This window comes from Cryptomeria japonica, chromosome 10 (genome assembly GCF_030272615.1).
Source record: "Cryptomeria japonica chromosome 10, Sugi_1.0, whole genome shotgun sequence".
NCBI classification, from domain to species: Eukaryota; Viridiplantae; Streptophyta; class Pinopsida; order Cupressales; family Cupressaceae; genus Cryptomeria; species Cryptomeria japonica.
This window is the reverse complement of record NC_081414.1, coordinates 712,708-729,293: the sequence shown is the minus strand read 5'-3', so window position 1 is coordinate 729,293 and position 16,586 is coordinate 712,708. Positions and strand designations below refer to the sequence as shown.

At 36.4% G+C, this 16,586-nt stretch overlaps 1 protein-coding gene across 2 annotated transcripts in view; it reads right to left on the bottom strand.

Annotated features, from left to right (window-relative positions):
* Positions 1 to 7,387: 7,387 nt before the first annotated feature.
* Positions 7,388 to 16,586, bottom strand: part of LOC131069424 (uncharacterized) — a 116,691-nt gene continuing 107,492 nt past the window's right edge. The window contains exons 4-5 of one of the 2 annotated variants that reach the window (XM_058004843.2): positions 8,105 to 8,189; positions 7,388 to 7,902 (exon numbers count right to left, since the gene is read on the bottom strand). In XM_058004843.2, coding sequence (XP_057860826.2) covers positions 7,750 to 7,902; positions 8,105 to 8,189 — 238 coding nt within the window. In that variant the 3' untranslated portion in view covers positions 7,388 to 7,749. The remainder of the gene's footprint in view (positions 7,903 to 8,104; positions 8,190 to 16,586) is intronic. The other variant, XR_009112130.2, reaches the window with a different exon arrangement.

The following is a 16,586-nucleotide window of genomic DNA, read 5'->3' as shown; positions in this document are numbered from 1 at the left end:
GAAGAAGATGAAGTAAGAGTGTCGCTATCACACAGTCTGATCACAATTGAATCAACCTTAGCTCCACTACCAGGTTACTTTTAGGATCAGACTATTAATTTTAGATCAGATAGTAGCAATAATAGAAAACCAATACAAGGAACACAAAAAACATTAGAATACCCTAGGAAAACCTCCCTCTTGGAGGTGAAAACCCTAGCAATTAATCTCAAATCTTATTAGAAAAAATCAGTGAGTCTTTGAATCTACTTCAACACTTGAAGTACTTAGAACAATAGTATATGCACACTAGTGTAATGGATCCAAACTAGGGCAAACACGATAGTATAATATACTTGAATGCTAATCAAGCAAGACAGTTTGATGATCATGAACACCATCCGCTGACCATTCGTTGGTCATGAGAAGAGATTCGCTACCTCAAAATAGTTCCTTGCCCTTTGAAAGTAGTTTGTTGTCCTTAGACAATGATTCACTACCCTTAGGAATATAATTTGTTGATGCTCTACTGAAGGAGTTCACTGAGTGAATGAATGAATGAATGATATGCATGATTGAGACTTTGTATATATGTGTGTCTTAGCCACCTTATTTATCTTAGGTCGACTTACAAGAGGAGAAATTAATTACAATATAATGCATTAAGTTTGGCACCCAATATAGGGTCAACCCCATCCATATGTTACAATATAATTTATATTTATTGCACATAAATTGTCACTAAGGCCAATAGGCCAATTAGTCACCTACAAGTGCTAGGTCGACCCTAGAAGGGATCCGACCTAGCTACAAACATCAACATCGGGCACTTGTATCGGGCATTAACAGGGTCGATCTTTTGGTGCAATTCAAACCATTTTTCCAACAAGTGGTATCAGATCTTGGTCACGGGTTCGAACCCCCCACTTGCGATGGGGGGGATTGTTTCAAGGTCTGTGCCCTTGGTCTCCTTGTCTTGTACAACGCAAGCGATGGGTTTGTGACATGGCTTAACCGCCTCCCATGGATTCTATGTGTCACGCGATTGTATCGGGCATTAATAGGGTCGATCTTTTAGTGCAACAACAACCGTGTTTCCAACATTTGGAGTACTAAACTATGTGGCGGTCCTATCAAATAGAGAAGTCTCTATATTTATTTGGAGGTATTTCAAAGTACTATAGATTTTAAATTGATTGGTAGTGCTTCTATTTTGGTGGACCTCTTAAATTTAGAGGTAGTTGGCTAAATTTTGCAGATTTTAAACTCACGAGAGTCGTCCCTCATGTCTTGGATTACATCATCAACTGGAGAAATGGGAGAGGATGTGTGTGTTACATCTAGGGTTACATCATATCACATACATGCTTGAGATAAGGGAAAATAGGGGACTAATTACAACATTAGCAGAGTGGCGGCACTCAGAGACAAACTCATTTCATCTACCAATGGGGGAGGCGACAATTACCCTAGAGGATGTGTGGCGCATCTTCAGGATTCCTATTCATGGAGAGTTAGCAATGTACGAGCCAGGTATAGGAAAAGAGGCTTTGAGTCGGCTATTTGAAGTGGATGCAGATGAGTTATGCATTGTGGATTATGAGATTAGATAGGAGACTATGGCGGCTCAACATTTGAAGTTGGTAACTATGATTAGCGTGTTTATAGAAAGTTTAGCTGCACCGGACAGGAGAGAGCATGGATTTCCTATTGGATGGGAACAAGTGTTAGAGCGCATGGTGTCGAAGGGGACGGTAGTTGCTTGGGGACCATGCATGTTAGGCATGTTATACTTCAATCTGCATCAAATAGTATATGGAGAGAAGTTGACAATTAGTTGCGGGATGATGCTACTACAGGTGTGGGCATTTGAGCACATTGCGATATGTCGGCCTATACCAGACAGATGTACGACCCAGGTTACCATATGTATGCTACTATGATGGGGGCTTAGCACAAGGATCGATAGGATATTCTACTCTATTTGTGATACATTAGTTAGACTTCTTGAGAGATTTCATTTAGAGACCCTACAAAGAGTGTGAGGGTTGGTCAGATGACGATGAGAACCTTCCTTATTGCAAATAGCAGAGGTACTTGATAGGGTGAGTGATGATGAGACAGAGGGTCTTTGAGATACAGCTACCAAAGATGGTACAGAGGCAGTTTGGGGAGAGACGGGATATTCCTACAAGTATGGCCTACTATGCATGATCTAGGAGAGATTAAAGATTGGGGGCTAGTTGTCCTGATGCATGTAGCCTATTTAGAGTTTGAGTAGTTACAGCCTAGGCAATGAGGTGCAGGTGTGGATGTGATAATGCAGGTACTATAGAGGTGTATGACAGATGGTTTAAAGAGCACAGACCTATTCTTTTGATAGATCTAGAGATTCTTATTCTGAGAGTTCCAGTCTGAGGTTGTCGTTGGAGGAGACAAGATCGCAGAGCTAACATAGAGGGGGGAAATGAGCTAAGAGATGTCGATGACAATGAAGATGAGGATTATGAGGAGGATAAGGAGACAAATGAGGCGATGAATGAGGATGAGCCAGATTAGCAGTATGGTGATAGGTAGGTAGAGTTGATGCAGGATGTAGCCGTTCGCGATGATGTTGAGCATATCCAGGATGATGGGGCCATGCAAGAAGAGGTTAGATATCAGTGAAAGTACATTACAGGATTAGAGACACGAATAGCCTCTTTTCAGCAGGTCGGGGCATCTTGGGATGTCGAGAGGACAACTATGATAGTGGACATGGAGAGAGTGACAACGGAGAGGGATCAGTTGAGTGCTGAGAGAGAGAGACACTATTGGCAAAGCAAGATATGCTCAAGGCAAAGAGGGATCAATGGGAAGCAGAGAGAGCTTCATTGATAGCTTCTTCAGACACAATGACAGCTAGCACACAGAGAGAAAATGAGCGAGTTGGGGAGTTTATTGATGGGGCAAAGGACATGACTATGTGCCTAGGATTTTGACTAAATGAGGAATTCCTGCGAGGAGATTCGTTACTAGAGTTTCCTATATGAGGAAGTGGTACCATTATATCATAGAGCACCATCCTTTGCAGTGGTTCAAAGCCAGGGGAGATCATGCAGTAGGACACATTCACTGGGGACACAAAGGAGTACAAGAGTAGTGGGATCAACTAGACAGACAAGACGGGGTATAGGAAGAGTTTCATCCTCAAGATAGGGACGAGACTAGAAGGATCAAGGGAGCACCCTATGAGACTTTCCTTTTGATATTTAATTCTTTGTTGCAGACACTTCTCTTTTGATGTTATATCAAGCCTCTAAGCTCCATTTTGAGATAGACACTGGGATTATGTACTTTGATACATTTTGATGATATATATGACATACACATATTCGATATGTTTTGTGTTGTTATGATAGTTGGATGCATTATGATTTTCTATGGAAAATATATTACTAACATATGTATGCAAAATGAAATGATTGATTGATTTATGATATGCATGTGTACTAACTTGTTGTGGATGCAAGATGCATTTGTGTGTGAATATTTTTGGGTACCAGAGTACATGATTTAGAGGCTGACTGAACTGATGGAAGACAAGCTTAGTGTACAATGATGGAACCTTGATTTCTTTCATGCACCTTTGTCGATAGAGAGCTTTATTTTAATATGGCAAAAACGGATACAGCGCAATCATGACATATATGGTCAGAGCGATAATGCTATCATTTTGCAAATGGGACAGATATTTATTGCAAACAAGGAATGTGACCATGGTGTGTTCTAAAAAAATGGTTTGTATGTCAAGGGTTGAGGTATGTGCAATAGTCACAAAGTGATGGAACCAACAGAGACACCCAAGACATACATGTTTCAAAACATCATGAACAACATCCCACAAATAGAAGACAATAACAAAAAAGGTCATGAGCCATCTTGGCCACTCTCATCACATAGTGATATCCTCATGAAGCATAGGAAGATGACCAAAGATAAATCAAGAAAAGATAAGACTCACTAGACCAAGCGAGCCGACAACCATTCTGATCTTGTTGTCAAAGTTGAAAGTTTGTGTTTGTGTTTGTGTTTGTGTTTGATAGGATGATCACAATGTCTAGTTTTCAGAATGAACTACCTCGTACAAGACAGACACAGTCTGGTTTCGAGTATACTGCACTCTACATAAGACAAATAGTTGAACAAAGGCCAAGTTGATAGGCTAATTGATTAATAGGTGCGACAAGTTGATCTAATTTATAGATTGTATGTTGATATGTGATTTGATAAGTGCAGTGTTACGAGTTTTCACAAGAGGGTTAATGATTTTTCTTTACTATTTTTCAAATTTTTCAGGATCCATATATCAATTCTTTATTCTTTTTTCAAGATCATATATCAATTTTTTGTTCTTTTTTCAAGATCATAACTAACTTAAGCATATTACTTATGGAGGTAGATGTTATTTACAGGTTCTGATAGCAGTTCTCCTTTTGATGTAGCTAGCTAATAAGCATCAGACCCATAGGCTCCAATGACCACATAAGGACCAAGCCAATTAGGCTCAAATTCGCTTGGTTTGTCCCTTTCTTGTTGATTCTTAGGGTTCATTTAGAGGATTAAGTCTTCAATTTCAAAATATCTACCTTTCACTTTCTTGTTATAGCTTCTGCAAAGACAACTCTGATATGCCTATAGATGAGCTAGAGCGATCTGATGTCGTTCATCCAATATTTTAATGTCATGCAATCTCGATACCCTGTATTCTTCATCATCAATGATATTGCGCAAGGAAACTCTCAGGGAAGGGATCTCGAACTCAAGGGGAAGAATAGCTTTGGTACCATAAACTAGTGAATAGGGAGTTGCGCATGTTCGTGTGCGGATAGTAGTTCGGTATGCCCATAGAGCAAGATTTAGTTGTACTTGCTAGTCGCGACTAGCATCATTGACAGTTTTCTTAAGGATTTTGATGATGATTTTGTTAGATGTCTCTGCTTGACCATTACTTTGCGAATAATATGGATAGGAAAACCAATGTTGGATATGAAATTCTGCACAAAGTTCTTTTACATCATGGGTTTTCTAAGGACAACCGCGCAAATTTTCATATCCAACATGGGTTTTCTAAGGACAACCATTATCAATGACAATAGCCAAAGGGATTCCATAACGGTATATGATGTAATTGAGGATAAATTTGGAAATTTGGATATTGGTAATATAGATCATTGGAATGGCTTTGATCTATTTGGTGAAGTACTCAATATTTGTGATAAAGATATTATGTCCATTGGCAGATGTAGGGTGAATCTTACCTGTGAGTTTGAGTCCACACTAAGAAAAGGGCCAAGGAGATATGATAGGCCTTAGTTCATGTGTTGGTGCACGAATCAGGTCTCTGTGAATCTGACATTTCTAACATTTCTTTGCAATGGCACGAGTGTCTTGTTCTCCTACTCTTGTCAACTTCTTAGCAAGACTAAAACATTATTTTATATTTCCTTGTGATCTCTATTTCATTCAATGTTGTAAAAGTTATTTCATCTTTACATGTGAGCTTCGTAGATTTTGTATTAGGTGTACAACAAGTCATCTATTGCCCCCAACCACATCATAATATCAACATTTTAGAACATATCAAATCATCTTGTTTGACAAAAGTAATTAGACTCAAAATTATTACAATTTATCTCCACCACCCTAGATTGACATTCAACTAGTTGAAATCTAAAAAATATTCCATTTTACAAGATAATGTTGGAGTTGACTGAATCTCATTGTTGAGAATGTGAAGTCCAACGATCATGATCATTCTTTTCTTCTTCTTCGTCTCTTCATATTTGAAAAATTATTTGTATATACGAATGAGTTTAGATTGTGTAGATTGTATCAATGAAACAATGATTAATAAGAATTTTCCCTTGCTTGAAAGTAGCATGAAATGATGCTCCCATATCGAGCACCCAAACATTTGTTGTAGTTTTTGTTGTAGTTAAAATAAGGACATTGGCATCTTGCATATCCATTCAATTTCTTCACAATTGCTCCTTGTCTCTAACCAAGCCATAATACCAATTGTTGAGTTTTAATAAGTAGATAAAACATATAAAATAACACAAAACAAAATGAAAAATCAAGACAAAACACATAACACAAGAAATTATGTAGTTCACCATTATATGCTACATCCAAGAGAAAGCAAGGAAATATCTTGTATTAGCATTACTTGCCTGTGGCACTTATAATGACCGGTCAATAGATTGCAAAGTCTCATTTTCAATACCAACGATCGGAGGCAGGGTAATTTATTAATGCAATAAACTAGTTTTAATTAACCTAATGACCTACAAGTAAAACATGTCATGGAGATAGATCAAGAGAGACAAGTTTGCTTCACAACATGAGAATTATATTGATGCATTAATCTAAATGGATGATTACAATGAATGATCAATTCTTATGAAAAGAAGAGAAAGCACTAAATCCAAAGCTAAGGTGAAGAGTAAATTAGATTGTGAGAAGTATTCTCATCCTATGTAATGAAACATGACCTATAGTTAATTCAATTTAATAATAATAAAAATAATAAATTATGTGAATAAAATTTAAAAAGATCTAATTAATTAATGATGATTAATTAATTAATTAACAAATTCACCTATAAATCCAGCAAATAAATCATCAAAACTTGAATGCAATTTTAAACTAGGCAAAGATGCTTCACAAGATTTTTTACTCAATAATTGTTTGTGGAGCTCACATTTTCAACATGTTCTTTGCATTGAAATAAAGAATTAAGGAGAATGACGAGATCTGAATCGCATCTAGTTTGTTGACTTGGTGGTCAACACCTCCTTCGAGGTTCGCGACATGGCTCAACCACCTCTTGTGGATCTGGGTAAGTCTGGCGTTTGTAGCGGGCGTTGATAGCCTGAGCTTTTGGCACAACGGCAAACATACCTACAATTGGTATCAAAGCCTTGGGCCACAGGTTTGAATCCCGAGAGGTCTCCTTCATTCCGTTGGTGTGAAACCCTTAGTTGGTTTTGAGGGGTAGATTGTTGACTTGGTGGTCAGCACCTCCTTCGAGGTTCGCAACATGGCTTAACCGCCTCCCATGCATCTGGGTAAGTTTGGCGTTTTGTAGCGAACGTTGATAGCTCAATCTTTTGGCGCAACGGCAAACATACCTAAATAGTTTTCCTTCAGCTTCTCAACTTCCCCGTCGAGATCTGAATCCCATCTAGTTTTCCTCCAGCTTCTAAACTTCCCATCATATTTCAAAAAAAAAATTTGATATAATGGCATTTTAGGTTACACGTGCCACAAGATAGAATCTTGCATGCAAAACATTTGTATAACCAATAGTGCCATATCACATTAATTAAATCTTTAAATCCAACGACCTAAGATTTTGACATAATTAATTTAATATATGTAACACCTCTCACATAAAGCCATCATATTACATGTGTTCTGCATACAGTGCATATATCAAACTCACTGATACAAACAATTACAATGCGTGTTGAAGTGAGTTTACATATCCATTTGTCCCAACTGCCTTTACCAATACAAGCAAAATACAAGGGTGTACGCAGAAAATATGTCCAATAAAAGTATCAATTCTGAAGGCTGAATGACAACTGATTGTCAGCTACAACACAAAATGTTTTTAGATGAATCCACAGGAATCTTATAAATACATAACTTTTGTAAAACATTGTAAGTCACAAAAACAAGGATCCTGGTGGATATGCTGCAGACATTTTAATTGATTCCAAATTAATCAGCATCTGGCGAGTCCTCTTCCTCTTCTTCAAGGGCAAAAGCATCAACCTCTGCAAAGTGAGCTCTCTGCTTCTGGATAAAACTTTCAGGCAGAGTATGCTTCCCCTCATTTACAGGTAGAGACTTTCGCCTTCTTTGTGCCTTCATCTGATAAGGTAGTTAAAAACAATTTAAATGAGTCTCAAATACTTAAGGAAACAAACCATCAAAATTTGTAAGCATATTGATGCTTAAAAAAAAAAACCAAGCAAATGCTACTACAAAGATTACAAAAAAATAACATTATTGTGGTACTCTGAATGTACAAGAATGCACCCAACAAAGAAGAATCCATCCCTACAAAACAAACCTTTGGAATTCCTGACACGGGTGAATCATCCCAAGCACCTGATGAGGAATTCTTCCAAACCCCGGTACATCTTTCACCTGTAGCGCTGGCCAAGACAGAATAATGTATTAAGCCGCATAAATATGCATACCATGAAACCATTAAAACATAAGTCTATTATTCTTCTGTTAAAAAAAAAAGTTGTGCCAGTAGGGGAGTTGCGTAAAGAGATTTCTGTAGATAAGCTAAAGCATATAAGGAATCATGGCCCAACTTTAATGGCAATACTAAGTTTATTATTTTTTTACTATTAAATATTGCGCTTTGGATCGTGTTACAAACAATAAAATAATGACAATTGAGTATAATATGAAGAAAGTCAACTGTCTGAGAAGTGTTCTGTGAGCAATTCCCCTGCTCCCATAATGGCCTCTCATAAGGCTAGTTCATATACTAGCAGGGGCTGGGATGTAAAATGTTGCTATACATTTATAGTTCTGCTTCTCAAATTCATCTTTCAATTTTCATTTTTCATATGCAAAGCTCCCTTGCTTTCTACAGGGACTCTTTTCTCTTGCTAGATTTACCTGTTGCGTACTGCAGCCTAGTCATTGCATTAAAACCTTCCTATTTTTACATTGTTATCAAAGATACATTGATTCCTAGCAATACCAAACATTTAACCACCCTTGGCTGTTTTCTAACATAAATGAAGAACTCGTACCACTCGAATTGGCATACATTAATTCATATAACTTCCTTCGACAGTCAACACCATAATCCATTGAAATTTTCATTTTAAGATGCAGCACTATCATTGTTACACACGACTATTCCTAAAAATTAGTTCTGACGAACAGGAAGGTTAATAGTTTCAGTATATATAGATGAGAAGGTACATCCATATCAGAAATTATTTAAGGATTAAATCAAGCTTGAAAAACAAGCACTAAACTCGAAAGAATCGCGAGTACTCGCGCGCCATTCATGGCCACGAGTCACTTGCAGTTTAACTCACGACGCTTAATCTCGCCGTGATTTTGTCTGATAAAATCGTCAAAACTCGCCATAAACCGATCAAAAACTCAGTCAACCAAAAAGAAAAACGCGTTGAAGCTTTCAGAGCGACTCTGATTCTGTCAGTTGCAAATTCTGAGACGAAGCAGAGGGTTCTAGTGGCAAGATGTCAAGAGCCTTGGATCTTATTATTCCGCCGCCTCTGGATAATGGAGATGAGCGGCAATTGCTCTAGATCGGCTCACAAGATGCAATTTTTTTCTGTCTTTCAGTTGTAATTATTATGAACGATTCGTGATATGTAAGTTTTGTTGGTTCAAAAACACAACAAAAATCCTTATAATTCAAAGAATACATACACGATACCCCTGCTATGGCGTGCTTTTGGGTTTTTTAAAGTAATCGCAGTGTAATTTTCAATAGCTTTTTAAGTGGGTAGTCTTTGACATAATATTGACTTAGTTGATATTTGATATATTTTTAAAAAATCATCCATTTCAAAAATATATAAAATTTTAAAAGTATTTTGAGATCTAATATTTAAATTGAAGTGTTTATATAAAATTTTAAAAGTATTTTGAGATCTACTTTGTTTTTTAATATATTTTTTAAAAAATATTACAAATTCATATATAAATTATTGATCTTTTTAGTTTAGTATTAAAGATTTGGGGACATTCATTTCATAGAATTTATTATTTTTTGAGACATTTTTAAGGAATATCTTTTCTAATGGATACTTCAACCCTGCTTCATATTCTATTATAGGTCTTACCATATGTAAATTTATTCAAAGGTAAATTTATTCAAAGGTTTTGCAATTGTATGTTTTTATAGAATATTTTAAGAAATTATATATTTTGAATGTCCAATAAATTTGTTAAGTTATTGCCTGAGTTAGTCAATTATAAAATAAATTATTCATAGATTTTCTTGTAAGTATGGGGAGGTATTCACTCAATGAATACATAATGAATTTCTATTCTAAAGAAGCTTTTGAATAATTGACCATAATATGATTCCTTCCTTTTTTTTTTAATTAGGAACAAATCCTTTATTATATATCCATTCAAATTTTGAAATAAAAAATTTCAAAAAAAACTCTTGCTTGCTAATTCTGGGTACATTTTTCATTTTGATTTCCAATGGATGTCTTTCAAATTTTAATCCTGGGTCAAATGATCTGAGCATTATCCATGCCTTCAAGATTGTTTAATACAAAAGCAGACCTTAAAGGATACATGCAATAGAAGCAGTATAGCAGCTGTCCATCATTCACTAAGTATTTTGAGAGTAGCAAATAAAACTAATCACAGAAGATTCAAAGTAGCACAATACTCCTCAATATGTTGTTTACGCCATGGTTTCCATTCGACGCAGCACAAAACAATTTTTATTTAACCAAAATAATAAAAACCAGAATGTGTAAAAAGAATATATTTTTAAAGTTATGTTACCCTTATATATATAAATAATCTAGCTGTATCTATGCCATGGGATCTTGAAAAATCACCATATGAGAAAAACAATTGGCATTAAACTTGTCTTAATAAAAAAATTTAATATAAGTAATATATCTTAAATTTAAATTTATTATATTTCAATATTATATAAAATTTCATATAAATAAAATTAGTTTTAAACTTTTTATAAACATTTATATCAATATTTAAATTAAAAATATTAATTTATATAACGTATTTTTAATTTTTTATAGAATTAAAAAACAAACCAAAGAAACCTTAAAAAACATTTTTTATATCTTAAATATAAATTTATTATAAATAAGTATTATTTCTTAATAAAAATTTAATATAAAAAAATATCAATATTTGAAATAAAAATACAGATTTTAAAAATGTATTTTTAATTTATTTTAGAATGTATTTTTATTCGAATTTGTTCACGAATTTCAACGATTTTTTTGAGACTTGAATATTCGACGAAATTCGAACTTCATATTTGAAGTTCGCCAAACCCTTTGACTAAGTCTATTTCTATACAACTCTGCTGAAAATGATTGAAAATCAAATGACCAAGTGAAAATAAGCTCAAAATGGGTAAGTGAATGTTTAAAAATTCAAAGTGTCGGTGCCTTTTTCATTTAACAAACTTGTCGAAGGAGGCACGGATTGGACTTCGACTTGAAAGTCTGGGAAAGTCCTCAGTGAGCTTCAACACTAAAGTTTAAAGTAGTAAAGTAGGAAAACAAAGAATCAGAATTACATTCCCATTACCACATATAATAATCTGTACTGCCACTCAAGCTTACATACACAAGATATAACATCCTTCATCTAAAGTGCGTGAGCATTACTAATAAGATAAGCCAATCGCTATGTTGCTTCCTATTTTTGATACCAAGCTCGACTCTTAAGTTCCTAAAATCCTATTGAAATAAACTACTTTCTAAAACAGGATAATCTCGAATCCCTTAAATTTCTTATAGGAAACCCATGAATGATATATTTAACACTGTTTAGAAAAGTCAATGAATCCAGAATCATTAAAAAAAAATCGCTTTCAGTGCATCATTCTGTTTGCATTGAGGATTAATGATATTATTCCATTCATGACTACAAGCTTCAACAACCATCAATCTGATCTGAACACTCCTAAAGTCAGCGGGACTGGCATTACACACAAGACTTATATAAGTTTATAACATCCTTCATCGTGAATGTATAATTAATAAAATGAGCAATCGCAATGTCACCTCCTGTTTTTGAGACCAACTCTAGACTCTAACTTCCTATTAAGTGTAAAGCGGAAAATCGCGATCGAACCCTAGTTGCTCTCCCCTCTTCCAACTCCAAGGAGAGAGAAGGGAGATTCACTCTAGGGTTGATGGTTTTCACTTAGGGGAGAGACTTTACATTCAAAAGAGGGGTTGAAACCCACAAGATCCAATCCCACGCAATGCAAGATTGGATGCTAAATGAATTTCAAGGGTTATGACAGCAAGGCTACCCTCTTTTGTAAAGAATGTGCATAGAAGAATTAAGCTAGGAATGCATAGAAAGTGAGAAAGATTCGCTTATAAACTGAGATAGGAATACAGTATGAAGCTGCGGACCTGGAATTAGCAGTAAAATGTCAATACGGCGCTGTCTTGCAAATTTGAGCGAAAGTTGCCGTGACGATGGCGCCCGAGCGCCACGGTCCTCCGAAAAATCCGCGAAACGAAGGGGGATCTGTTCGTCTCTACACAAGAATTCCAGATCTTCAATTTCAGCCGCGTACCTGCAACCTACACACAGAAAAGCGAAGACGATTGGGGGGTTAGGGATTAGGGGTTTGCCTTTAGGTCAAACCCCGGTTTTGGAATTAACCAAGAAATGAGCAATGCTGTAAATGTAAATGTCTGTAATGTAAAACAAGTACTAATACCTTGTTGTAAGGATGTTTGTATCCTTATGTGCGAAGGTATAGATGTTGTATGTTGTATGTTGTAGTAGTATGTTGTAAGTGATCTCCTCTTCAATGGTTGAATCCTTGTCTTGAATGCAACACTTAGCCTTGAATGGAGACTTGAAATGATCAATTGCTTGAAGGTATGCTTGAATGCTTGAATGCTTGAATATAGTTTCCACGCTTTTTCCGTCATGTATCTATCTCTCCAAATGAGAGAGGAAAATGTAGTTTATATACTTGTCATTTAGGGCTGATAGACTGATTTTTCCGACCTTAGGCCGACCAAGAAATATAATTTTCCAATTTGCAAACATAAAGACCCGAAGTCCAAAAGAGACCGGGCCCAAAATAGGACCCAGGGACCAGGGCGTTGGGCGCCCTGGTCCCACCTCCCGGGACAGCAAGGTGCAAAGGAGGTTCAGGCCAGGGTGCAAGAAAATGCAGTTTTCAGTGTCATAATCAGGTTTCGGGGTCTCCATTCAGGTTGCGTGTTGCGTCGCCATCGTGAAGACCCAAATGCGGTCAAAATTGCAAGTGTCGCAATTTTAGGACGCTACATTTAGCCCCCACTTTAGCGGGAGTATGTATGCTCATACTTCTGGTAAAGTACAAGGAAACAACATTGAAAGACTTTCACCACGTCAAGGAGGCAAGATACACCAAGCCCCCAGTGGACTAAGGATCTTACGACTTCGATTGACAAAGTAAAAGGGAAGATCACGAGGGAGAACCATGACTGTCAGTAGTAAGGTTCCCTCACTATGAGTCATGCAAGAAAGATATCAAAAAATTTCAAGGCAAAGCTAAATTTGTCAAGAAATTTTCAAGTATCTTGAAAAGATATGAACGGGATGTATGCCCCCCTACGTTAAAGCGATCGCACACGCCTCACCGGGGGTGATTGCTTTAAGGTAGTGATATATATAAGAAATGAGAAAGGGAAAGGAGCACGTTATCGCAAGGATTTAGCCCCCAAGTGTGAGATAAGCCCAAGGATAATAGACACAAAACACAAAGCACAAGGTGACTTCGCTTTCCTCGGGGTCAGTATGCTGTATGATAATTCATGTATATATATCATATGTATGTATGCATAATTGTTCTTCATTTCCCAATCAAGGAAGGTCACCTAGAAGAAGGGAACACATGTGTCTTTTGAGTCAACATGAGAGAGACCAAAAGAGATCTCAATGCTTTGCATCGTCCTCAAGTAGACAACACTAAGGACAACAAATGGAAGAATGAGAGTAACGTATAGAAGAAGTAACACAAGAGAGGAGGAGAGAATCTGCTATGCTAATGTAACTAGTCTAGCACGTCATCTACCCCCCGATCTTGCTGATCAATGTTTCGGGAAGGCAGGGAACACGCTAGAGGAGGAACATTCAACACAGTAGATGGAACTATCACAAGATCCAAACAAGGGTTATGTTCATGTTCCAAGCCACGTTGTTCTTGTCTAGGAGCTAGGATAAGTGCCTTAAAAAATTCATTACATAAATGGTTATCAATATCAACAAGTTCATATTCACTATCAGAAGCAAGAGGAGAAGTAGCATTTTCATCATGAATAACATTTTCATCTATATCATCATCAAGATTTATAAAAATAGGGTCTTTAATTCGCACAGGATCAAGACCATCATGCATCTTATGTTTAGGAGATTTTGGAGAAAATGGAATAATGCTTGTTGAAGGTGTTTTTGGAGATTGCAAAGTTTGAGAAGCAGCTGCTTGAGCTCTAAGACGACGCTTTCGTCGACGTTCACGTGTAGAACGATTTCGTCTAGTCTTAGTAGGAAGTGAAGAAGATTGAGGCGGAGGAATGTTCTCATCCTTATCACTTGGGTGTTTAGGTTGTGGTCTCTTAGGCTGAACAATAGGAGAAGAGGAAGGTCTCTTCTCTCCATAAGAAGAAGGAGGAGGAACTGCTCCATATAAAGGAGGAATATTTGGTTTAGGAAGAAGACCAAGTCCATCATGACGAGGAGGTATAGGTCTACTTTTAGGAAGTTTATTAGATATAGACATAGTCACATCCATAGGGATGGGTTGGGAATCTTCTTGAGGAAAGACATTAGTTTTATCTTTCAAAGGAAGAACTTCCTTCTCAAGAACGATAGGAATGTCAAGTTTGGGTGTTCTAGGTTCACTTAGAGATAGGATCATATCTGTTTTCCATTTTTGATAAGATTTGAAAAGATGATCACTTCGCGGAGGAAGAGATTGGAATTGTTTAGGCCAAAAGTAATCAATAGGAACACTAGAAGTTCTTTCAGCTGGTTTAAAGAGACTATGATTGACAGTAACAACTTCACCATTATGGGGAAATTTCAAACACTTATGAATAGGAGAAGCAATAGCTTTCATGGAAGATAGCCAAGGATAGCCAAGCTTCACACGAAATTGTTCGGAAGATGGAATAATAGCAAAGTTCACATCAAGGGATTTGTTATGGACCTCAATAGGCAATGTAATAGAACCAATTGCAGGAGAAGAAAATGCATCAAATAGTTTCACAATCACATCTGTTTTGTCATATATCACCTGATTCAATTGCAAAGTAAAAAGAAATTCTTCAGTAATAACATTAACCATGCACGAAGGATCAATAAGCACTCCACGGCAAGGTGTATTCTTGACTTTTGCAACTATGTATAAAGGACCATCAGGTGCCCTAATGGTTTCACTGGAATCAAATGTGATGGAAGGTTCTTTAGAGTTTTCTTGCTGCTCTACAAAGTTAATCACATTTGGAGTCATAGACACAAGACCATCAGATGAAAGAGAGGAATCATTAGTCTCAATCGCATTAGAGGTATGAGAAGGTAATGGATCAGTGAAAATCTGAAGATTTTGATTAGGAGGAGCTACAGATGTATTGCCTTTATCATTCACTCCAGAAACAGAAATAGTATTATTATCAATCAAATCTTGAATTTTACCCTTTAAAGAAAAACATTTTTCAATATCATGCCCAGGCTGACGATGAAATTGACAAAAAGATTTGTTATCAAAATAAGGTGAAGTAATCTTTGGAAGATCAATTTGCCTTATAGGAGGAAGAGTAAGCATATTTTGTTCCAATAACTTATTCATAATACTATGCAATGATTCATTCAGAGGAGTATACTTTCTTTCTTTCTTGAAAAATTTAGAAATAGGAGGCACACCTGATGCTGCATTCACATTGTTGTTGATGATGTTTTCATTGAATTTGATGGAATCTCTGTTCGGTTTAAACTTCCCAAATGGTTGTTGACTGCTATCACCCTTATCACTCGGAGCCATAGGATGTGATTGTTCCATTTGACTCAAAGTCAGTTGATAATTGTGAAGAGTTGCACACAACTGTTGGAAAGAAGTAAACTCAGAAAACAGAAGTTTGTCTCGAATATCTTTTTGTAAATTAGAAATAAAGATTCTTTGAATATCATTGTCAGGCACTGGAAAAGAAATTTGAGCATACAAATGCTTATATCTACCAATGAAATCAGTCACTTTTTCTTTAACACCTTGTTTACAATGCATTAAATCAATCAAAGTAACTTTAGGACTTATATTGTTTTGAAATTGTTGAATGAAAGCATCTGCAAGTTGTTCGAAAGAAGTAATGGAATAGGAAGGCAACGAGCAATACCAGTGTAGGGCTTTGTCTCTTAATGTTCTAGTGAACAGTTTTGCAAGCAACCTTTGGTCATAAGCAAAATCAGTACAGATTGTTTGAAAAGTCTTAACATGTGTTAGAGGATCACCTTTACCATTATAAAGCTCCAAATGCGGAATTTCAACATGTTTAGGGGGAATAGCTCGAACAATGTCAAGAGAAAGTGGGCTCGCAACATCAAATGTGGGCACACTAAACTTAGATTGATTCATAGAGGCAATTTGTTGCTGTAAAGAAGAGACAGTTTGTGCAAGATTGTTAATGGTCGCTTCAGTCGAAGAGTTCATATTAGATGTGTTAGATTGAGATGGAGGTGTTATGTTATTGAAAGAAGGTAAAGAGTAAGGTGGTGGGACTCGATGATAATTAGTCATAGGAGATGATTGGACAGGAGGAACACTACAA